The 23,704-nt window shown below is 40.6% G+C and overlaps 1 protein-coding gene across 3 annotated transcripts in view; it reads right to left on the bottom strand.

Annotated features, from left to right (window-relative positions):
• Nucleotides 1-23,704, bottom strand: part of TAF3 (TATA-box binding protein associated factor 3) — a 120,279-nt gene that overhangs the window by 12,660 nt on the left and 83,915 nt on the right. For all 3 annotated transcript variants that reach the window (XM_055711273.1, XM_055711274.1, XM_027815274.2), the window contains 2 exons: nt 14,823-16,645; nt 9,756-9,838 (listed from right to left, as the gene is read on the bottom strand). In XM_055711273.1, the coding sequence (XP_055567248.1) occupies nt 9,756-9,838; nt 14,823-16,645 (1,906 nt within the window). The remainder of the gene's footprint in view (nt 1-9,755; nt 9,839-14,822; nt 16,646-23,704) is intronic.

Below are 23,704 nucleotides of genomic sequence, written 5' to 3'. Positions count from 1 at the left end.
AAATACATCCCAGAGCATGTTCACTACTAACCTCCTCTCTGGTTAGATAAGCTTTCCTACAACTCTCAGTTGCTATCTTCCTTTGAGCTAGTTCCTTACTGCTGAGCCGTTCCTCTGCTAATCCCATCTTTGCTATGAATGTCCTCTGTGATAATATCAAACGTTTTCCTGCAATCCAGCTCAAACTGGCCATCTTTTATTCATCCAGAATAGAGCATTCCTTCTTCCAACAGTAGGACAAAAGTAAACTGTATTCCAGCTACACACATGGGAGTGTCTCACCTCTTCTCCACCACAGCTGAGACCTTCCCTTGGAGGGGAAGCAATCTGATCCTGCACCCAGTGACTTCTTCCCCAGTCCAGAAATCACCCTGCAGTGGGAGGGAAGCAGATGCTCTCAGCATTGGTGGTGGAAACAGATACCTAAGATGCACGGCAAAAAATGAGCCATTGCCAGCCCCATCTCTGGCAGGGACTGCCAACTGGCCTAGGCTAACCTAGAAAATCAATCCTTTATCAAAGACTGCTATCAAGCTCTGTTGATATGAGACAGATGTCACTTCTCTTCTGTGTATTATTCCATTACTTCTAAACCTTTAATCAGACCTTCCTCTGAGATTTGTTTTATAATCATGTGTACTGCTGTCATCAGGTGTCCAGATTACTTTTCCTTTCTTCCTTTCTTCAGTACTTGTATTTTTTCTATTATTTATTAAAAACAGACTTAACAAACATTGCATTTTGAAATAAAAATAAATGTATTAAAAATTACTTGTCACTGAGTCTGCAAATTCATGACCCAGTTCTTTTAGAACTTGGGAGAAAGATTATCCCATTCCTTGATTTCAGTGCGTAAAGGTCCCTGTATTTTGCTTCCTGATTCGTTACTGTAATTTCCACCACTGTCACTCTAATGCTGCTATCCATCTTGTCCTAGTCCTCAGCAGAGGAGAGAATGAACACAGGGTCAGAAGGAAAGTATTCTTTCTGTTCTTGGCTCATACCTGTACTACCCTTCATCTTCTCCTTGTCTTCATTTCCATGGTCCTCCTTCTTCCCTTCTTGTCCTATTTGCTCAATATCCTTCACAACATTTAATTGTTTGACTTCCGTCAAGCCTGACTTCACCTCCAGTCTTCTGCCTTGAAGACCTATAACTTCTTTGCTAATGCTCTTTTTCTCTTAGAGGTACAATGCTTATTCCCAACGTTCTTTTGGAAGGAGTTACCTATACAATTCACTTTGTAGGCATTTTGCTACACGTGCCCTGTTCCCACAGGCAGAAAACACCACTTTTGAATACATTAGGTCTTCAGCCCAGCTGACATTTCTAGCTAAGCCCTTTGGTTTATGGACATTTGCACTCTTGAAACTGAATTATAAGTATTCTACTCTTTATTTTTCCATTACTTTAAGCGAAACAGAGATCTGCCCTTGGCCTCCACCCTCTGTATCTGTTACACCAGAGTATTTCTCCCAACAACCACAAACACCTTTTTGCCAATGACTCCTCCATCTCCCTCCCATTCTTTCTCACCATTCTGACTTACATCTCCGGATGGTTCATTGCCAGTCTGGCAAAACAAAACTGAGCTGGTAGCGTGGCGTCTTGGTATCTTTCATCTTCTTTTCTCTCTTATCATCAATAACAAGCTGCTCAGAGCTTCAATGTGAAAACCACCTGGCATTATCCCCTTCTGCTGAGCTCTCAGCAGCAAACCCAGAAGCTGGTAAAACACGTTTATGCCAATGAGCTCTTTGCAAACTTTCTCTTACGTGTTCCTTGCAAATATTGTCATTTGTTTTGGGAAATGTTATAGGATGCATGATCTAGGAAGCTTGCCCATAAACCAGTCCTACACCTACCCTCTTTAATGGGAAAGAGTGTAGAATATGAATTTTACTAACTACCAGAAAATTATGCCAGCATGGGTTTAGAAACCTCTAAAACTGTAATTTCCAGCTTGTTACCAAGACATGGTTTTGAAAGAACTGAGCGAGCTAGTCAGTCCTGAACTGGGAGGCTCCATACAGCTAAGCAGCAATCGCTCACAGGATAACTTTACTAAATTCAGGTAGGACCACCTTTTCCTTTCGTGTCTATGGATGGCTTCTTCTCTATGGCTCTCTTGTCCATGTCCAGCTCCCATGAACTATAACATGAAATCTTGGCTTTATCTAGTTTCCTCACTTTTGTTTAAAAACTCTAATAAAAGAGTGCATAAAAAGAAGTGCCTCTGTCAAAGACAAGAACAAATCAGTATCTTTCTCTTGCAGCCATCTTCTGTGGAGACAAAGTATTATTTAAACGATTACCCATCTGCCTTTCTAATCTTTCACACATATTTGATTGGTTTCTGTTGTGCTTTTTAAGGGCAGTTGCTCATGCTCATTTACCCAAGCGATTTGCTTATGTGCCTAAACCTGCCTGAAGTATTTTTTTTTCTTAATTGCGGTATACAGTATACAATTTTTTTACTCTTGAGCAATAAGCAGCAAAATCAAAGAATCTCACAGTAAGTTGTTTTGTTTTCTAATGACTCAAGCCTTTTTATGGATTCACTTTTGGAGTCATCACCCAATGTGGCCAGCAGCAAAACGAAAACAATTTGCCACAGCCTACCACCTACCATAAACAGGATAAATAATTAGTTGGGGTGGCTTCAGTAAATAATAAAAAAAAAAAGGTGGAGGGAAAGCTGAGGACTACATCTGAAGTTGAAAATAACTCACACTCAATGAAGAAAAAATTCTAAATCACTGCTACAATTATAAACAAAAATGATAATTTACTTGTTTTGGTAAAGGGATATGGTATTTTTCACTTTTTTTTTCCATGTAAAAGTGGCAATCCTGCAGCAAGGGAGAGGCTGGGGAGCCTCCACCGAAGTGAACAAGGCTTCTAGATTGATACAAGACCACACATGGGGATTTTACTGCAGGATCAGGGCCAACATGTTACATTAAAAAAGAAAAATCGCGAATGGGATAGGAATCATAACTGAGACAATATCTTCATTAAAATACATTCAGCATTTAAAAAGGCACTGAAAATCAGTCCTCCAGCTCTTAGAATTTAAAAGACTACAAAACAGAAAAATGTGGGTATGTATATACACACACAAACACACACAAAGATTTATGAAAGCTGTAAAGATCACTGGAATTCCTTAAGCACACCTTTGCAGCTTCAGAGAGGAGCACGATAATTTTTCATTACTCTGCCTCCTCACTTAGGTGGTCTATTGATCATATCAAAAATGATTTCACCATCACACGCCCTCTTCCGTCTTACAGCAAAAGTTGGATCGACACCCAGAGCGCTAATTCTGTTAATGCACGGCTAACATGGTCTTTCTCTGCTACATGCTACACTGTAAAAATAATAGGGATACCCATTAGTACAGCAATAAACACAGACTTTTGCTACCCGGACTCTATTGTTTAATTTTTTCCAAACAGTGGTTTACCCTTCTACATTTTTCTCCCTGAAGTATCACTTTTTCCCTCCTCTTTAATTCCACAATAAGTTCTCTTCCAGAGCTTTCTGTTGAATAAGCAGCGTCTCACAGGGTAACCAACACCGCCCACAGCTGTGTCCCACAATAGCTCCATGCTGCTTGCATTACGTCTTTTGGAGGATTTGGTCACGGTGCCTTAGCTGCTCCAAACACTGCTCTTATTCATAAAAACGTGCGGAAGGAGGGGCTTCCAGCAGGATTCCTTTACCTGTTTCCCCACCACAAAACAGTGAAATAAAGGGAATGGGTCACGAGCTACTTGGCTGGTAATGCAAACCTACAGCTTGACAAGTCAATAAAAAGCCAAACCTTTCCTCCCTGGCCACACGTAGGGAGCCAAGGCTAGAGGCAAACAATTTGGATATGCCTACACAGGGAGGTTAATGAACCCCATTATTCAGCTATTGTGGGCAAACACTACGAAGACAGTAATCTAAATTATCAAAGTCTGAGTAGATCTCCACCAAACAGCACCCAAAGTTCAAAGTTTCTTCACACAGTCTGATTTACCTGTACAAGAACAACCCTATTAAAAATTATAAAGCTCCTGAATATCCACCAAAGATGACCAAAGATCTTAAAAGTAAGATACATTCTTGAAAACTACATAGGGCAGAATTCTGGTTTAATTGAAGCTAACGGCAAAGTCCTGTCTCAGATATCCAGCTTTTTTTCACAACTCCAGGAAGTTTGAGCAACTTAAAAAAAAAAAGTATTCACGGTACAGTAGCAACTACAGATCCCCAGTGAGCTTAGAGAAACACCAACATGGTCCTTGCCTGATTTCTTGTCTTCAACCAGGTCAATGAAAAGGGTATCAATGGATTTGCTAAAACCTTCTTCTCCCTGCCCTTGGTCCCATTACCTTTTTAAAGTCTGACTGTGTACGTACATGTGTAGTATTCCCAAGAAAATTCAGTCTCTGGAGAGTTTGCAGCTCAACTCTTACATAAATTAAGCTAGTTGCAGATAGAATATCTATGATTAAGGCATCTGTTTTTTGGAGAACATTACCCTATAATAAACTTGGTGGTACTCTGCATGCTGCAGGTTAGATATTTAAGTTTTACAGAGTTCCAAAAAGTATGAATGAAGAACTACTTTACTGCAATTCTGTTGCCCAAGTGTGGTTGCACTTAAAAAATTCTTGAGCAAGGAGCAAAGATGACCCAAACCACATACATTCATCAAAACAAACTCCTCCAACAGTCCAGCTGTGCTTCAGGTAGGGTTATAGCTTCAATGAGGAGATTTCCTCAAGCTGCATTTCCTTCCAGGCTTCCACTTTTTCAGACACATGCTATTTTGACAACTTATAAAAATACATGCTATGAGCACCTTATTGTGGTAGAAGTTCTTAGATGGATGATCATAGAAACTCGGTGTAATAAAACAGAAAGCAACAGGACAGGTTCCCCTGTTCTCTTAGTTCCAAAAGGATGCTTCTGGGTCACTAATATTACACAGAGAGGTCACATCTACTGGTCACAAAATAATTTGGTCTGCATTGTCACTTGGTTTTGAGATCGCCTACAAAGGATGTCAGCTAGCTACACTGGTGGCTTTTGTCATGGGGGATCACGCAGTCAAGTGAGCCTCCAAACGACCACAAATTAGGACTTGGACTGATTAATATCCTACAAAGCAATAAAAAGCTTTAGTGGAGTCAATTAAATATCTGGATAACAAAAATTTTTCTATCCCTTCATCCTTTCAGGATTCTTATTTAGTATACATACATTATTTAGTATAGTTTTTTTATAGACGTGCATACGTACCTGAGCATGCATGCAATTTGTTTTCAGAGAAATTCACATATCTACTCACTTTAAAAATATGTAAGACAAAGGGTAACTTCATTAGAGCAGCAGGTCAAGTTTACAAGTTAAACACTGTTAAAATACCTGCCTTTCCTCTTCTCATGTCTGGTTTCCAGGTTCCCTGCTGATGGCAGAGCTATGATACAATGCAGCATGAATCTGGAGCAAAAGCCTGAAATTTTAGGCTAAATTTCACAATGAGTGTTGAGGCACTGGCACAAGTTTCCTGGAGAAGCCGTGGCTGCCCCACCCCTGGCAGTGCTCAAGGCCAGGCTGGACGGGGCTGGGAGCAACCCGGGCTGGTGGGAGGGGTCCCTGCCCCTGGCAGGGGGGTTGGGGCTAGATGGTCTTCGAGGTCCCTTCCAACCCAAACCATTCTGTGATTCTATGAAATTTGCAGACTTGATTTCACAAAAAATATATATCCTGCTTCTAAGTCACTGAAGCATTGAAACGGCAGCCAGTGAGTGGTACTCTGCTTTGTGGTCTAGTGTTAGTGTCAGAAGCCCTGTGTCTTTTCTTAAAAGCTGTATTTAAATGTAGAATAAATTTATCTCATGTATCAAAAATAACAGCACATACTTTTGCTGAAGTTTATGTGAAGTATGGTAGTAGCTTGAATGTCAACACCTCATCAACAGATACGCTTTTTAAAAACTTAAGTGCATGAAAAATGATTAGGCTTAGGAAAAATAACCAGACAAAAAGAAACCATGATGCAACTGAATAAAACTATTAAATTCTGCTCATCAGTTGCAGTTGATTTAAAATTTAGAAGTCTATACTAGCTGTGGTTTTTTGTTTTGTTTTGTGTTTTTTTAAAAAGATAGCATCTCTAGTTCCTTCCTATACTAACTCAGTTAGCAATCTACCTTGATAACACTGGAATGGAAAAAAAAAAACCAACAGTGAAAAACCCTTCTGACATATCATTCAAATCATATCTAAAAAGGTGGTCATAAATATTTTAGAACACAAGCAAACCAATAAGAGCTAGGCCCATTAAGGATAAGATCTTTTACAACAAATTAAATAAAACAATTTATTGAAGCCTGGACTTGAGATAAACTAGATTTACTAGCTGACCTTTTATTCATTTAAAGAACAAAATTAGCTCTAATTGCATTAGAATGGAATCCAGTAAATTTCTTCTAATGTGGTACCCATGCAAGTATTGCTGTAATTGTTTACAACTAAGATGGAAATGCTTTGATTCTAATCTACTTTCTTTTTGTTTTACTGTGCAGTTAAAACACTTGCAAAAACCCCCAAAGCAGACCAGTTTTTCTAATACTGGCTTATCCATCCTTCAGCAAAAGTACATTTTCATGTCTATTAACCTAACGTTATTAATAGCTGTCTCTTTCGAACTGATGTATGTTGTAAGACTATTTGCACACCAGAGAAGCTCAAATGCAGTTACCACTCTGACTCTAGGAGCGGTATGTACACATATTCACAGAAACGAGAAAGGAGTCTTCTCTGTCGCTACCATCACTGCTTTGTATGTTGGTCCAAGCAGAGGAGGCAAAAAGTGAAATGATAAAGTGTTTGCTATGCTGCAAAGACATTTTCCTCACCACTGCTGCATCATTTGAGTAAACTTGTGTTCCCGTTGTGGTGCTGTGTTTATGGTGTGATGCGAATCTCCATTTCGAGAACCATCAACCTGACACTTTTTCTTCAGACATTTGAAGACTTCATGGCCTCACAAAGATCTGTAAATACTTCCATTGGGGACAATGTTTTATATGACACTCTCCCAAACCAACCAACCTCCAGCTGAATAGATACTTAAGTACTTCCAAAAGCCTCCAAACAGTTCTCACTAGCAGAGAAAACTGAAATAACCATTACTCCATCTAGTTGTTACTCATTTCTATATGATCATTACCAGATATTCAGAACTTCATTATCAACACAGATGAAACATAAATTTAACTTTCCCTTACCATAACACATCACAAAAGCTTTTGTCTCTGCCTGTACTTAAAAGGTTGGTGATTCTACTATGGTCTTTTCAACTAGTAACTTTAAACAGAGGTCGCAGGGACTTCTGGTGCAACGTCAGAGGTCCAGCCCACACACAGCTACATAATGCCTTGGCTCAGAGCCACACCAGTCCCTTTCATAATGATCACAACACGTGAAAATTAAAATATGCTCTGAGTTCAGGCTGAACATTAATTGTTGAGGATGAAAGCAAAAGTATTATTTAGAGAACAGCTCCACTGCGAGCCCTGCTGCACTAGACATCGGATCGACACGCAGTATAAAACAGCTGCCAGAGCCATGTGGCACAAAACTGTATTTACTTGCGTAATGGTACATTTGTTGCTGGATTTTGCCTTGGCAAACTATGAAAAATCCTAAAAGCTATTACAAAGTTCTGTAAGTTCTTGTTTGCCATCAGCCAGAAGGTGCAACTGGGCGAGACAGCCATTACACTGGGAGAACTTTAGGGTGCCAGTATGGTGGGCAGTGAGGAGGTATTTAAGGTAGAAAAGGGAAACCATTAAGCAAATATCAAACCTCATTTGGTTAAACAGCCTAAAGCAATCTCAAGGACGAGTGTCATGTGGAGAATATGAAGTTCCCTTCTTAGGCCGAGCTGATGGTGCAGAGAGCTGCAGCACAACCACTTCTTTAGCATTTGCTACCAGCTGCCTCCAGGATTCCCCTGCCCCTGAAGATCTCAGCCTTAGTATTTTAATTCTCCCCTAATTTGTCTGGAAACTTTGAGCTAAGTCACCTTTGTGTATCTCCCATCCTGAAGTTGGGGTTTAAACCCTGGGCTCTGCCACACTATGGAACTCAACATCTGAGGTCCTCAGATGGTGGTCAAGGTGCCACTGAAGATGCACACAGGAAACTGGAATAGTTGCGAGTTTCCCAAAAGGCCATAAAACAAGATCTCAGTGTCTCTGACCCACTGCAGACTGGCAGGGCTGATGACAATGTACCCATATATTTTGTATCAAGCAGATGGAGTCTGAAGTCCCTTCTCAAAATATGTGTGGGTATGAGAAAGACTGGGGTGAGATAAGACGGGTAGCAAAGTCAATTCTTGGGTGCTAAATTATGGCTTCAGAACTTCAGAAGTTCTGCCTTGAAAATATGACTTCATTTTCCCCATATAAACACTTGTACAGTCCCTGAAAAAGCAGAGTTTAAAAGTATCCATAGCTTCTCAAGGAGGAAAATGGATTTGTGAACTTTAAAGGGACAGTCTGTCCAGCTGTGCACATTCAAATCACGCACAGCAGGACAGAAAACTGTTCTGAGAAAGCTGGAGCTTTCGTACAGCGATCTGAGGCACAGAAATTTAGATCATACTCAAATATTGTGAAAGGAAGAAAGCAGAAACTACTGAAGAGCAGGAAAAAGCCCTGAAATTTGGGGTGGGGTGTCCCATAGAAACCAAGAAATTACTGAAGTCCTTTCAAACTTCAAACCAGTAAAAGCCACAGTTATCTACTGGGGTGAAGTTGGACATCACAGCAAAAGAGAATAATCATCAAAGATGCTATTTAACTTCTAAAAAGTAGAAAAATTAGCGATTAGGAGATTTAGTTCACAATGGCTATAAAAGAGAAGCGACTACACTAGCAATATTTAATGTGATGAATGGAAAGGAAAAATCTGTTTGGTGCTCGTGTTTACCATCAGACATGAAAGTGTGCTTTGTGTCATTAAAAACAACGTGAAAAAACTGATTAAAAGAATTCACATACAACACAGGGCCAGCCTAAGGGGCCCCGTGACGCATGGTTTCCCCAACCTCTTCAGCCACTTGTTTATGCTGTATGATCTCAGGACAGGGATCATCCTATTTACGCTCATACAGTACAAAGTAACTATTATTTGTACAACAGCACCCCATAATTAGGGAGCTAATGAACCAACATATGAAATGTGTTAGGTACACTAATGAATAAACATCAACAGTTATAATAAAACAGATGTGTATGAAGGAAATTTCAACTGTTATGTTTTAAAGCATAAAACAACTGTTAGCTGAAGAGCATTATGAAACTTAGCTGCAGGTTACACTAGGCATAACCATCCATTACGGAAACCTCACTAAATGTGACTGGAGGCATCATACGAGTCTAGATGGAGTCTTGTAATCCCCGCTCTAGAAAGGCACAGAGTAGGAGATGCAGTAGGATGGACAGAAGATGATGGGTCCCACTTGTAGAGTAGACGAGAAAGGGCAAAACGTCCAAAAAGTTTCTACTGGTAAGTGTTCTGCTTGATTATTCATTAGAATGGTCAGAACATGTCATAGCTATATGAATATCATTTGCCACTAATTTTTAAGCATTTCCCACTGAAAGTAAGAGCTACCACAAGTGACAGAGGATGAACTGTGGTAAGCATACACCTTGCAGATGGCTTTATTCGTACTTACATCTTGTCTTGGCCTGCACCCACTCTTAATGTCAGCCGAGGAATAACTGGTGATGGAGCCGGAACAACTGGTTCCACCTTTATCTGTACAAGAGAACACAATCATCAATCAAAGACTGAAAGTAGACTCCCAAAATACATTAATTACATGAAAGGACTGGCAGAGTTAACCAGTGTACTGGCTTAATGAGGCAGCCCTACGACAGAGTGATCACCGTGCTCTCATGCTTCGTGCTGTGGCATGGACAATCAGAGTTTGTGGGGAGCTCCCAGCCATTGCAAATCACAAATATAAATTCTAGACTAAAAAATCAACTTGACACTTCGCAGCATTTGCACCTGCACATAGACTTTGTTAACAAGTCTTCCCAATTTAGTATTTTTCTCGAGACACAAAACCCCATGGTATGTTTCTAAACAATGACATGAAATGCTTTGACCTTCGCACTCAAACTTGATAGGTACCTGTTGGTGTTTGCACTTTTTTTCTGAGATTTAAATTCAATTATTTGCCAAGTTCCTTAGATAAATGTACTGTGACACTCTTGAATCACAAGTAGACACAAAGGAAGCAAATAAACTCCAAGCACCAACACTGAATACTTTAAGGAAGTACTTATCCACATAGGTATAACAGAATCATGGCTTTTTAATGCAATTAGGCTGAGGTTTCTAATGGCTATTTTTCAGATAGCCTGGTTTCTAAGCCCAGTATCTGGTGGAGTTTGGGCCACTTGAGTATGTCCTTAAACTCTTTGAACCAGTATCTGTCAAAATTACCAACTCCCATTGAGCTACCGCTTTGCAAAACCTGCACAGAATCATCTCAGATTTTGCATTTGACACTAATGATTCTCCATACATAAGTTGCTCAATTTATATCCATATATATGAGAAGTGTGTATACATTATATATGTGCATAGAGAGAAAGCAAGGGAGACTGATCTCATTTTGAGCATGTGCATCATCGTATTTAATAAAATAACAAACTAGCTGACTCTGGTCCAGGAACTTAAAGACACAGAAACAGTATGCATACACTAAATGGAAACCCAAGAAAATCTCAGTGGGAGAAATCTGTTTTAAAAAGCTTTCAAAAAGAAAGGGAGGGCCAACAATCAATTCAAAGCACAGAAAGCAGTGCAGGAGATGGCAGGCCAGAGTGGGAGGACTCAGTTAGGACTTACACTGAGGAATGGTAATGACGAAGTCCCATGCCACACACCTTGCCCAAAGAACTGAGGCTGCTCATTAGGAGATGTCTACTCCAGAGAGAGAAGGGCTGCAGCCTCAGTAGTATTTCTGTTTTGACACAGCTAACCATGCTTTTCAATAAAGCTCTCTATGGATATGTATTAGCCTACTTCACAGGCTCTCTCTACTCTTTGTTTATATAGCAAGGGGCTTTTTGTTATGTCATTCCCCTGGAGTGTTGCAAGAGCTTTTTCCCTCTGAAGCTCCTAATGCCTGCAACAGTTTCACTGCCACTTCCCATAGGTAAGTCTCTTAACTGCTTTCCTGGCATCTAAACCTGTAGCAGCATCCACGGGACAGAGACACAGAATTGAACCCTGGCTACAGGAGGCTCAGGCACATGGCTTTGCACAGATTATTTTACCTCTTTTTTTTTTTTTTTCCCTGAAACATTTTTCCTAAAGGTTTCTCCTCCTTCTGTAGTGTCTACTTTGAAAACAAAACTTCCCAGGACAGACACTGCTGCTTAGCTTCCAGCACACAGCACAGCACAATAGCCATGCCATCGGTCCTTTGTATATAGGTTCTCTATTATTATTTGTACACCACCAAGATGTTCTAAACAATGGTGGTGTGGGCTCATGTGGCAGAAGAAAAGCAAGTAAAACACTTCTTTATGCTCAGATACCGACATTGCAGTCTGCTGTAAGAGGAAAACTGGGCTCCACCACAATCCTAAATATCATCCTTTGACAGGAGAGAGGAAGCACCTTTCTACAATGTGGGTTTGTGCGTACAGTTTGCATGACTGGAGTAGAGAGAATATTAAGGAGCATTCACAGTTATATCCTGCATATCCTGGTCTTCCCCTACATTGCTGATAGGGTTTTGATTCACGAATAAGGGCAGTTTACTTTGGGGCAGCTCCAGCGAGACCTGCCCCGATGCAAGGATGGCTCCATCTCTCATGAAGCAGCTCCTCAACTACTTTAGTTTACAGCTCAGCGTATTAAGGTTAGCTGAAACTGGGTCAGCAGCTGCTTCGTGAGCTGTTCAGTCATTCCTACAGCACGCCCGGTAATTTCCATAGTAGAAATGGGGTGTAACGCTTTGACTCTTGGCTTTTAATCTGGCAGTGTGCAAAGACAGCGCCCCAGCTCGCTGTCTCCTCTTCTGGCTCCAAGGGCAGCACCCTAACGCTACTGCGGAGCACAGAGCTGCAGGGAAGCCCTGCGCAAAAGCTCCTCTTCCTCAGTGCCATCACTGAACATTTCCAGCATGCAGCCTTCAGCTCCTGCTTTCTGCCATTTACACAGAGTACTGGTTGGTGTTCGGTGTCTTGCAGCTGCTTGGGGCAAAATTACAGGGAAAACTTGATAAAAAGCTTTGATTTCCCAACAGGATGGGATGCATGCTTAGGTAATAACTGTAACAATACTCCGAAATGGAAACATTACCATTGAGTTACTCTTTTGTTTAAGTACAGCAATATTAGAAACAGAAATCTCCTATTTTCTACTGGCCACCAAGAGCTGAAGCTGCAGTTAGCCCTGCAGGTTGTGCTCACGCCTCCGAAGCGCCCGCGCCATGGAAGGCTAAACGTCCGAGCAGTAACTTGATCATTTGCTCTTACAGCACAACTGCTGGCTAAATAAGTCATTGTGTGATTTAAAAGCTAAATTAAGGAAACATGTACTTTTAGGGGTTAAAACGAAAGAGCAGCATTCTGGAGTAATACTGGGAATTGGGGCCAGCAGAAGAGCATTTACAGTGGATTACTAAGCTTCCCAAATCACCAAAGAGGTAAAGTCCAGCAATATAAGACTCCTTTGTAGCTAACTAAAAATACATTGTCAGTGGATTTGTCCAGTTTTATGTATAAGCAATACTTCTTTCACCTGAACTAATACTAGTAGTCATATAAGCCCCTTATTGCCATGTGCTGCATTTTTTTTGCTAATCTTCAAGGATTTAGCTTCTTTGCCACATACCTCAGGGCACCAACTGATAAAGCTCTAACTCTCCATTTTTCCAGGACACCAGCAGTGCGGCCTTGCAAAAAATGAAAATCGCTCAAGAGATTTAAAGGGGAAATTTATTTTTAAAATCCTGACTTGCAGCAAAGAGGTGGATTTAAAAAAAGCTTATCTATCAAGAATCAGTTTAAATTTTAATTCTATCTGGGGACTCTTTCATGCATTCTAGCTTTAAAGTTTATCTTTTGACAGGGACTTTTTGCCAAGGTAATGGGCAGCTTTGTCAATTTAATTTGTCCAAGTTTTTATTACTGTCAAACAACTTTCCTAATATATGTACGTTCAGTCTATACTGAAGTTTTACCAGTTTGTGTTTGTCTGTGTATCTGTTATACTGCTCTAAAGCAAACTAGAGACAGAGATTTGCAGAAGAAATGCAAACCCGAATGCATGAAAAACAAGCAACTCATGTCTGTTCTATATGCACAAGTATTTAACTTAAAAAGAAATCTCTTCAGAAATTCTCAATGAAATACTGACAAAACGACTCAGGCATGAGGGGCAGGCAGACAAAAAAAAGGGGAATCCGTGAAAACGTTGCTGCAGTCTAAAACCAGACATTAAATTAACACGGACAGCTGGGCCACCACCCTGTCCATCCACAGCAATCAGATGTCAGTTTCTCCAGATCACCCAGATTCTGCATGGAAGAACCATTTGTCAACTTAAAAATATGTCAGGTTTTGAAATCAGCAGTTTGTTTCAAGCCCAGCAGACAGCATAAGAGGGTACAGTGGCAAAAAAGAAAAGTGAGGAATGTCCCAAATGTGAGCCTGTACAAATTGAGTATTATACTCAAAGTAGGATGTAAAGAGCATCTTGGTAAAACCAGAACTTCCACAGTGCTTCCTAATGCTGAGGATAGAGATTTAGGAAATCCTGTATCCAAGGTTATCAAACATGAAGACAATCTCTTTCTTTTCTTCTTTTTTACATTAACAATTTAATGCGTATTATAAGGTGAAGTGACAAAAAATTAGAGCAAACCGTGAATTAGGGGAGCTGTTTCTAATGGGATTTCAAATCTGATAATATGCAAATATGCTGGTTTCATTTCTTAAATATATTTTCAAGATTAGGTGATATTGGAATGAAGAAATTATCTTTGGCTGATGTAAATCAGTAAGAGTTACAGAGTGGAAGGAGCTCAACCCACTTGAAAACTAGCTCTCACCTTCTCTCTCTCAAGCATAAGACTCAAAACGAAAGGTGACATTTGAATATTTAGACCATAATTTTGAAATCATTTTCTTACTTCAAACAAATTGGAACAACAAGGGGGTAGTCTGGCTAAGAGAAGATTCAGCAGCTCTTCTGAACATCTGAGATAACTGGTGAACTTGTTTATTTGAAGGCTGCCTGCTCCTCATTTCAGTCCACCCAGTAATTTACAGGTTTCTACAAGCTTTGAAACAGTAGATGCTCAGAAATGAAATTTAAAGTTTATATGAAAGGTATAGGGTTGCTGGCCCTACTAGTGGAAATGTACAGAGCAAAATTTGTACACTGCAACATTACATACCTTTGTTGTGTGTGTGCTGTTACTGAGTCTGAGCCCCAGCTTTTCTAAGTGAAAAGTGGGAAAGTCAAGGAAAACCAGAAGGGCAATCTCACATTTCAAATTCACAGAATTGGACTTCCATTGTTTGGTCTTCCAAGGAGGTTGGACAGACCCTGAAACTCTTGGCTGATGTCTTCCTTGGAACAGTTATTTTTAAAAAATACCTAACCTGTAATCACACATCTTGTCAAAGCTCTTAAACAATGCTCAGCAGCAGAGGAATCCATATGCATTTTTCAAGCAAGTACACCATCTCAACTCATCCAAACAGCTTACCTTCTCATGCTTGTGTTTCTCCTTCTCTTTCTCTTTCTTTTCTCTTTCTTTCCTCTCCTTTTCCTTCTCCTTCTTTTCCTTTTCCTTTTCTTTGTCCTTCTCCCTTTCTTTCTTTTTCTTCTTCTCTTTTTTGTCTTTTTTCTTCTCTTTTGGTTTCTCTTTGTCCTCAAACAGTTTTTCAGGAAGCATTGGAGACAAGGAAGGTAACATGCTGGGAAGCCTCATTGGAGTTGGTGTGCTGAACAAGGGCAAAGACATTTCTTTGGGAGGTAACACAAGAGGTGCTGATGAAGCCTTTATCTTATCTTCTTTACCCTTATCTTTAAGTTTTTCTTTGTCTTTCTTATCCTTGTCTTTTTTGCCTTTCTCTTTCTCTTTCTTTTTATCTTTATGTTTTTCCCTGTCTTTTTTGGTATTGCCATCTTTCAACTTTACTTTTGTGTCAGCATCCTCAAAGTCCTTTAGTTTGAATTTATAGGGATCAAGATCATCATCTTTGAGCAGTTCCTTCCACTGAAACTTCGCTTCCTTGCTTCCTTCCTTGTCTTTATCCTTCTCTTTGTTCTTTTCCTTCTCCTTACTTTTCTCCTTGTTTTTCTCTTTATCTTTTTCCTTCTGTTTTTCTTTCTTCTTCATTTTTGTCTTCAGCTCTTTTTTCAATTTCTTTTTCACTTCTACTGATGAAGCCAACTTGTTTTTCTCCTCATAGACTTTGAGAAGAGGTTCTGGAGTTGGAGGTGAAGCAGAAGGAGAGGAGAAATAAGTGAAGTTGGTAGGTGGATTAGAAGGTGTCCCCATGTTTGCCTTTCGAATGACCTCATCAATTGAGTCATCCATTGTCCATGAAATGTCTGAACTTGAAGTCCCACCTGAGGGAGGTATTGGAGTTGCTCCTGCCTTATTTGCATTATTGGCAGAAACAGAAGGTTTAGGAGTTGTAGTCTCTGAAACAGAAAGTCTTTTAGGACTGGTAAAAATTTCCCCTTCTGATTCGGAACCGGAGGAAAACTCAAAGGGATCTGGTTCACGTTCTGCACATGCACGAGCAATCACAGCATCGATTGAATCATCAATGGTCTTATCCATTACGGGTACTTTCTTAGTCTGGTTTTCAGTATTTGGCTTGGTTGCAGGCTCAGGTGGTGTCTGCCCCTGTTTTACTTGAATGTTTTCCTTTCCCATCTTGTCACTTAATGCAGCCAGAGGGGCTCTGCTTGGTGTTTCAGGCTTGACAGGTGGTTGGGGAACATGAGCAGGAACCTTTGGACTCTTAGGACTTTTTGGGCTCTTGGCACGACCCGGAGACTTTTTTTCTTTGGATCCAGTTTTTGGTGAACGTATGGGACTTCCAGTTACCACTGGTGAGGGTGTAGTTTTAGGTGATTTTGTCTTCTGTCCTGGAGAACTTGTTTTGGACTTTGTTTTGGGTACAAATGGCTTTGCCTCTGAAGTTTTTGGGGCTGGCACTTGCGGTTTTGCAATAGGAGCCAACATTGGTGGTTCTGGTGAAGGAGGGACTAAGTCTGTACTGTCCTGAACATGAACTGGAGAAAGCATTGGTGGTACTTTTTGAGTATTTATTGAGCTAAGAGGCTCGCGTGGTTCCAAAGGTCCGTCCAAGGTGTCACCTTTGGAAACAGATAGTTTTGGCCGTTTCACAGGTGGAAATTCCTCAGCATCAGGACTTTCTAACGGTCTCTTGCTCAAGTAGTTCTCATCATTAATTGCCTCATCCTCTTCCATATCTCCCTCCTCTTCCAGTGGCACCTGCATGGCTTCTGCAGATGTACCTCCATCGGTAGGCACCTGTTCCTCTTCCTCTTCTGTAACAAAGGACATTTAAAAAACATATTAGGATAATTAAAATGTGTTTTACAGACACAAACAAGCATTAGAGCAAACGTTCACATGTATCTCAGCCCATGAGAGACAACTGGCCACCTAACAGCTGGTCTGCTTGGAAGGAAAGTGTGGCATCTCCTCTGTCTCACACCAGCCACCATCACAACTGGTAGGTGCCCTCATCGCAAGCGTCACGTCAAACGCATGAGCAAAAGATAGGAAGGTAGAGCTGCCTCGTGGTGGTAGGCCTTGTGGAACAGATCCAAAGTGTCAGTTCTACCTAAAAATATCCTGATTATTTCTTACTGCAGTTGTTAGGATTACAATAACGTGAACCTGCTTCATTCATTTCAAATGAAGAGAGATTTTTTTTCTGTAACAAAATAGACTGCAAAGCATACATACAACAAAGTAAAATTCACCGGAATTAGAGCTGTCTTGCCTACATATTACACAATTCTGATTGCAGATTAACAACTAGGAAAACCTAGTCTTCCTAAACCTGGTTTGTTTTTTCCTGAAGCAGCACAGTCTGAAGGTTAAAGCAGAGGACTAAGCCCCATTCAACCTGCCAGGTTCTGTCTCTGATACCATCTTAAGAGGTTGCTGCACACGGATGTTATCTGTTATGCTTGTATGGGAACACCCCAGCACCGAGTGTGTGCGTGTTGGTTTGGATCAGGAGCACACCTCTGAAATGCATTTCCCCATCTTCTCCACTTACTGTTGTTTTATTTGTATCATGGAGCAATCCTGGAGTGCATATGCTGGCTTCCTGTTGTAGTGAAACCAACATGAAAGACAAAGTTGCCAGAGGAATACACCTACCATACTCCAGTTGCAAGTGGGCATTCAGGCTATGAGAACAAAAAAACAGCTTTTGAAAATAAGATAAACCTGAAACATGCACAGTGTGGACATCAGGCACCAACTGTTTCAAGTCAGTGTGGACACCACCTGTGTGATGGCTCTGTTTTTTTGTTTAATAGCAATTATTTTTTTCCCCTACATACAACACCATCTTCAGTCCTACACATGTGACATTATGGTGCAGAGAAAGGAGAAAATTCACTTGAGATCTCCCAGCAAATCCAAAGTGAGTTTGAGAAGAAGAGAACCTCTGATCTCCCCAACGACAGCCAAGCACTTTATCCTTTTGGATACACTTCCTCACTTTCAAAATGGATTTCTCCAAGCAGGAAAAAGGATTCTTAGTCTGGAATAAGAAAGTCCACACTGGTGTGAACCTGACACATTTATATTTGCTGTAATTATGTCATTACACCTATGCCTTTTAACATTCCTGCACAGACAACTTCACTTCACCCCATGTCTCTATTTACCCCCTGCAAAAATGCATGACATTTTGTCTAGCAGGGTTTCTGTGGAAAGGTATCAAGTGCCCTAAGATTCTCACATGAAATATGTAAAAAACGTTTATTATGACAGTGGCTAAAACCCAACTTCTTAATGAGCAGCTGGTTTTAAAGAAGCAAGCACCGAGAAACCTATAATGTTACACTAACACCATTTAGAGCTTTGTAAGACAGCATCCTTCTGAAATATCTCTTTTCAAGGCATTTATTTTCAGGTTTTCTGTGCTGGTGTTTCTCTACTGTAATGTGTCAATGCTCTGATTTAGGAGAGTTGAGTCAAGAGCCCTGGGCTGCAGCACAAATCTTGCCAGCATCACAAATTAAGTAAAATGAGCTAGCAACTCTGGCTTTTGCCAGGGCCCAGAGGATTTACAGCAGCCAGCCCAGAGAGGAGACTTTGCCTGAGGATAAAGTCTTAGCCTTCCGTGAAAAACAGAAATGTTAGGGAGTTAGGTTTTGCCTGGCTGGGCACTGACATTAAATTTTTTAAACTGCAAAGTTAGAGTATAACTGAGAAATCACTGTGGACCAAGCCTGCACCTGCTATGGGGGAAAAATCTGCTTCCAGATCATGGAAGTAATTTCAATCTCTGTTTAAGCTGTTGCAGAAATCAGCTGCCTTTATCAGCTCAAAACTGTTTTGGGGATGAAGAATTAGTATTCATCAGATGTCACACACCACCCGTTGCTACCGAGCAATTCCCTCCCAACCCCATTCAACCTAGTTCGCCACTGAGTTTGTTTTCATTTAAAATTTTAAAGAGCGATAAAATTTAAAACAAACACCTCGCTGTAAATTTCAGATTTAGAGAAGTCTTCTGCCTTGGCTACAAGACGAAAGCATAGCCAAATTCAAACACTAGGAAAGACAGGGTTTGACCATGCAGACTATAGAGATAGCAACATAAACCATTTTAATATAAAAAACATGGGGATGAAAAGAGTCAATAAAGTGGAAGAGAAATTACTGCAACAAACAGTAAAAAAATTACATTTACTAGAAAAATCAGAACATCTATTTGCTAAAGATTTCTGCCCAGTGTCTGCTTCAACAGCCACTCTGTTATACCGTGTCCCATGGAAGTGCACTGCAATATTTCATATTTTTGTAACTCCTTCCTATCCCAAGGTACTTCTCATGTTTTACCTACTCAGGATTGTAGAATACCAGCAGCTGCTGGATCAAAGGCGAAAAAACAATTTCAGATGAGGTTTGGAGAACAGGGACTGGAGTTTTGTACAATAAAAAAAGAGCAATGCTTATTTTTTTTTTAATGAGGCCAAGTAAAGTTTGCACCAGGCCCATGAAGTTTCTGTGATCTTGTGTGGAGATGCCAGGGAAGGGCAGAAAAGGTTAAAGTGCAGTTTGTAGAGGTGAGACTAGAAATCGGGGTGTCTTGGCTCCAGCTTTCATACACATTCCTGCAAGCCACAAAGACAACTTTAGTAAGGAAGCAGAAGCATTACCATCCCTTTTATATGGACTTGGATTCCCCAAAACATCTGGAAAAAATTGCCTGGGTCAGTCCTGAACAATCCAGGGACTAAGGAAGTTCACGAGCACTTAACTACTGACACACATTCACCACTTTTCAGACATGCTCAGATGACAATCTGGAATCCTATCGTGGTCAAATGAAATCCAAATTTCTCCTGGAACGAGGCCACAGTCTGATGCTCAGCGAGAACTGGTTTTCTGCCAGGCAGCGGCTTTCAAACCTGAGCCACCGCAGCTGTGCCCATGGCAGAAAACAAAAAAGCACTTTTTTTTTGGGGGGGGGGAGGTTTAATTAGAGAAAGTGAAATCTCCATCTTGCCTTCAAGAGCTACAGGCTCTTTTTCCTCCCAAAGGATTCACACCGGAGCAGGAACCAAATATGGGAAAACATCAGCTTTTAAGTGTAATCTGCTTGACTTGGCGATGAGCATTTAAAACCATGCGGCCCCCTTTTCACCTTTGTCCATCTCATTCGCTACCCAGCACTTCTTGCCACACAATCCTTTGTGCGCAGGATTGCTTTTTAACTCTCTTTACTGCCATCTCTCCCTATCTCCGGCCACCTTATTAATGATCTGACTCCAGTTAGCATCTATAGGTCAAATGGATATCACCTCGGCCATCTGCCCTAATAACTCTCTCCTGTAATGAAAGGAGACTAGAGCTGTTTGGGAGGTTTCTCAAGATAACAGATACATTTTTTTTTTGGTTGTTGTTAGAGAAGTCAGTGCTGGATCAATGTTAATGTTCACATTACTAAAGCTATACAGAACAATTGTTTATTATGTCAGCAGGCCCCACGTGCAGGGCCAGTTCAGACAATCCAAGGGTTAGGGGAGGGATGAGTTCACCCATGGTAGTACAGCCCCAAAGGCGAAATTTCTCCACTGCTGAAATAAAACAGGCTGATAGCTGTTAGCACACTGCTTATGAGAAAACCGTTTGTTAAGACAGCATTTCTTACGGGAGCATATAAGGACGTGTAACGTCACCTGTGTCTATGTAACAGGGGCAAGCTCTTCACTTTTATTAAAGGATGATTTTGAAGTTAAGGGAGGATGGAATCCACTCCTCTTTTGACACGGGTTTGAAGTGTGATCTCGGGCAGGTCACACTTCGTACTGCTGATAACTTCATCTCACAGAGGTGCTGTAAAAGCCGAACTTGATATCATTACGTGGCTCCTTGGGATCTCTGGAGAGAAAGCATTAGAACCCCAAATACAAGCCATGGCGATGTGTCACCACTTCAAATGCTGGTAAATTTCTTAAGCTGAACCGTTCAGCCAAGAAATTGAAACTCCTGCACCTTTTCAAGGAAAAGCCACTAAAGAAGCACAAAATTTCTTTCTTGGTACATCATGTTCCTGTAGCACAGCAGGGACTCCAAAACCAAACACCTTCTTAATTTGGCCACGGCTCAGTTTCAGGACAGCAATACTCAACATTTCAGTAATGAACTTCCAAGTTCATGATGATCGAGGAACCATTCGACACAAGGGTCCAAAGGATCAGAACTTCTGCATTTATTGCAGAAAAAACCCATACCAGTACCTAAAGGGGCCTACAAGAAAGCTGGAGAAGGACTTTTTACAAGGGCATGGAGTGATAGGACAAGGGGGAACATCTTTAAACTGAAAGAGGGGAGACTTAGATATGGGGAATAAACTCTTCACTGTGAGGGTGGTGAGGCACTGGCACTGCTCAAGGCCAGGCTGGACGGGGCTTGGAGCAACCTGGTCTAGAGGAAGGTGTTCCTGCCCCTGGCAGGGGGGTTGGGGCTAGATGGTCTTTAAGGTCCCTTCCAATACAAACTGTTCTGTGACTTTATGATTCTAAAAAGAAGTGCAATCACCTGTACCATGCTATCAGGCTCTCCTGTCTGCCTCACTGGAGGAGGCTGCACATGTTCCTCTTTCAACAATGTCAGATGAAAGTGAAGGCAAGAAAAAAAAGATGCAAAACTGATGGATGGAAGAGAAAGGCACTTACGTACAGGCATTCCTCAAGCAAGAAAACCTATTTTTAAATATACATATCTATAAAATATATATAAATATACATATATAAAATTGAAATTGTCATCATCTTGGTCATTATCAGACTTTTTACTTGGTAGGTTCAGAGACAGTAGCATAAGCACTTACAGCTAGATGATGTCCTAGAGAACATGGCGCAGACTGGGATAGGTAAGATGTCTCCTCGCTCTGCCAAAAACTTACCCTGCTGTTGGCTGGTATTTAATTTAAGGAAAGTATCAGTCTCTCTTCTGGAAACTGGATTATTATTTCCCTTTGTCACAGGGTGGTGATAGGACAAAACCATCTGGCTAAGACCTGGAGCTCTAAGAATAAACCAGCATTTCTTACATACAAGATGAAGCAGAGTCACACATGCTGGCCTAAAGCTGGACACCACTCGCTAAAGAAAGTACACCATGAAAGTAGTAACAGTAGCCTCTTACCTCCAATGCAATGGCTAAAGTACTAATTGCACAAAGCTCTGGCAAATAACAGTTCCTGTGGAAGCCAATATAATCATGCAACATTTTGGCATTTGGTATTTGATATTAACTGCAGTATGGCAGATAAACAGTATCAGCTATCAGAGCAAACCCATTAAGGATACAATACTGAATAAGCAGATGTTTCCATGCAACTCATACATGTCTATTTTCAGCAATCAAATTTCTTCCATAACCCTTTTATTTTTAAACAGAATTTAAAAACTTTATTTTCTAATGGAATGCAAAATGGCCAAATAAAGAACTATCAGATAATGCATTTCTTCCATGCAAATGCAAGAAAGGAAGTGATCATTCCCACCCAACATACGAAACCTTTTAATGAAGAAAAATACCAAAAAACTTCCTGCAGACTTCCAGAATAATTCTCCCATTGTCTAGATAAAGCATTAGATAAAGCCAAAGGTATCATTTGGGAAATTTATGTCACTACAACAGGAGCTTAACATCCCTATCATATCCTATTAAGTAGGGGCTTTTGACTTCTGCTAAAAATGAAGTTTTTTTCTTATGCCATGTTAGGTTTTATCTCTTTAACTTGTAATAACAGCAGCCTGTTCCCCAAACAAACAGAAAGTGTGCTTGTGGTCCATAAAGGAAATTAATGGAAGAGTGACAAAATTCAATCCTGATATCCTACAGGCCAATATCCTGATACTCTAATGCAAAATGAACACACTAAGATACCTGCAATACATTTTCAGCTTAAAATGCCAGATTTTATATTGATGTATGTCTCTCTCTCCATTTATATATATATGTTTTATATATATGATTATATATATAATTTCTCTGCCATATGAACACAACTGATCACTGATGTGACTTGGTTACCAAACAGGTAACCACCAACAGATTTCTCTTTTACTGTATAAAGGAGATCAATCAACCTATTACCAAACCCTGACATTTTCCAATTGACACTTTCTATGGGAAGAGAGCTGGTAAGACAGCACCATCAAGGAGCTCATCTTCCATGTGCCTCAAATTTTTCCACCAACACTGCCAGCGAGTTCATTCCAGTGCCTTCTCAGTATGCAGAAACCACAAATACATAAAAAAAAAAAGGGCTTGCAGGTGTGGCTAGTGATTTTGTGTACATAACTGAAACACTGTAAAGAGGATGTTACAGGTGCCTGAAGTTAAGCATCCAGACTCATTAGCCATATTGGAAAATTCTGGCTCAAATGGCTGGGTGGTGCCTTCAACAAACAATTAGCTAGGATTGAATTTAGAGGTGTTCAACAGGACAGAGAGACTTGGTGTGTACATTTATCAATCACCCCAAAAGCAGTTACTAATCTGCCCAAGAAGCTATAAGTGGTCAACAAAACCCCTCTCCATCCCTAATGACAAAACACATCTATCCATCCTGAAATACAGATGACGGCAATAATCTGGTTCAGGACTCACAAATTTCCAGACCAGCTCAGTTACCTCTCCATCCTGTTGAACAACTGCTTTGCACTCTTGATTAGGCATTTCTTGGTGTGAAATCAACAGAGATGAACTTTGGAACACCAGCATGAGAATAAGATACCAATAGTTTGCCAGAAACAAACCACAACTACTACAGCTGTAGTTCTACATTGCAGTGTTGCTTTAAAAAGGAACAGTCCCATCCTTTCTTTTGTCCTGGTTCA

Source organism: Falco cherrug, chromosome 5 (genome assembly GCF_023634085.1).
Source record: "Falco cherrug isolate bFalChe1 chromosome 5, bFalChe1.pri, whole genome shotgun sequence".
Taxonomy (NCBI): Eukaryota; Metazoa; Chordata; class Aves; order Falconiformes; family Falconidae; genus Falco; species Falco cherrug.
The sequence above is the reverse complement of the archived record's forward strand: the minus strand, read 5'-3'. Positions and strand labels throughout refer to the sequence as shown.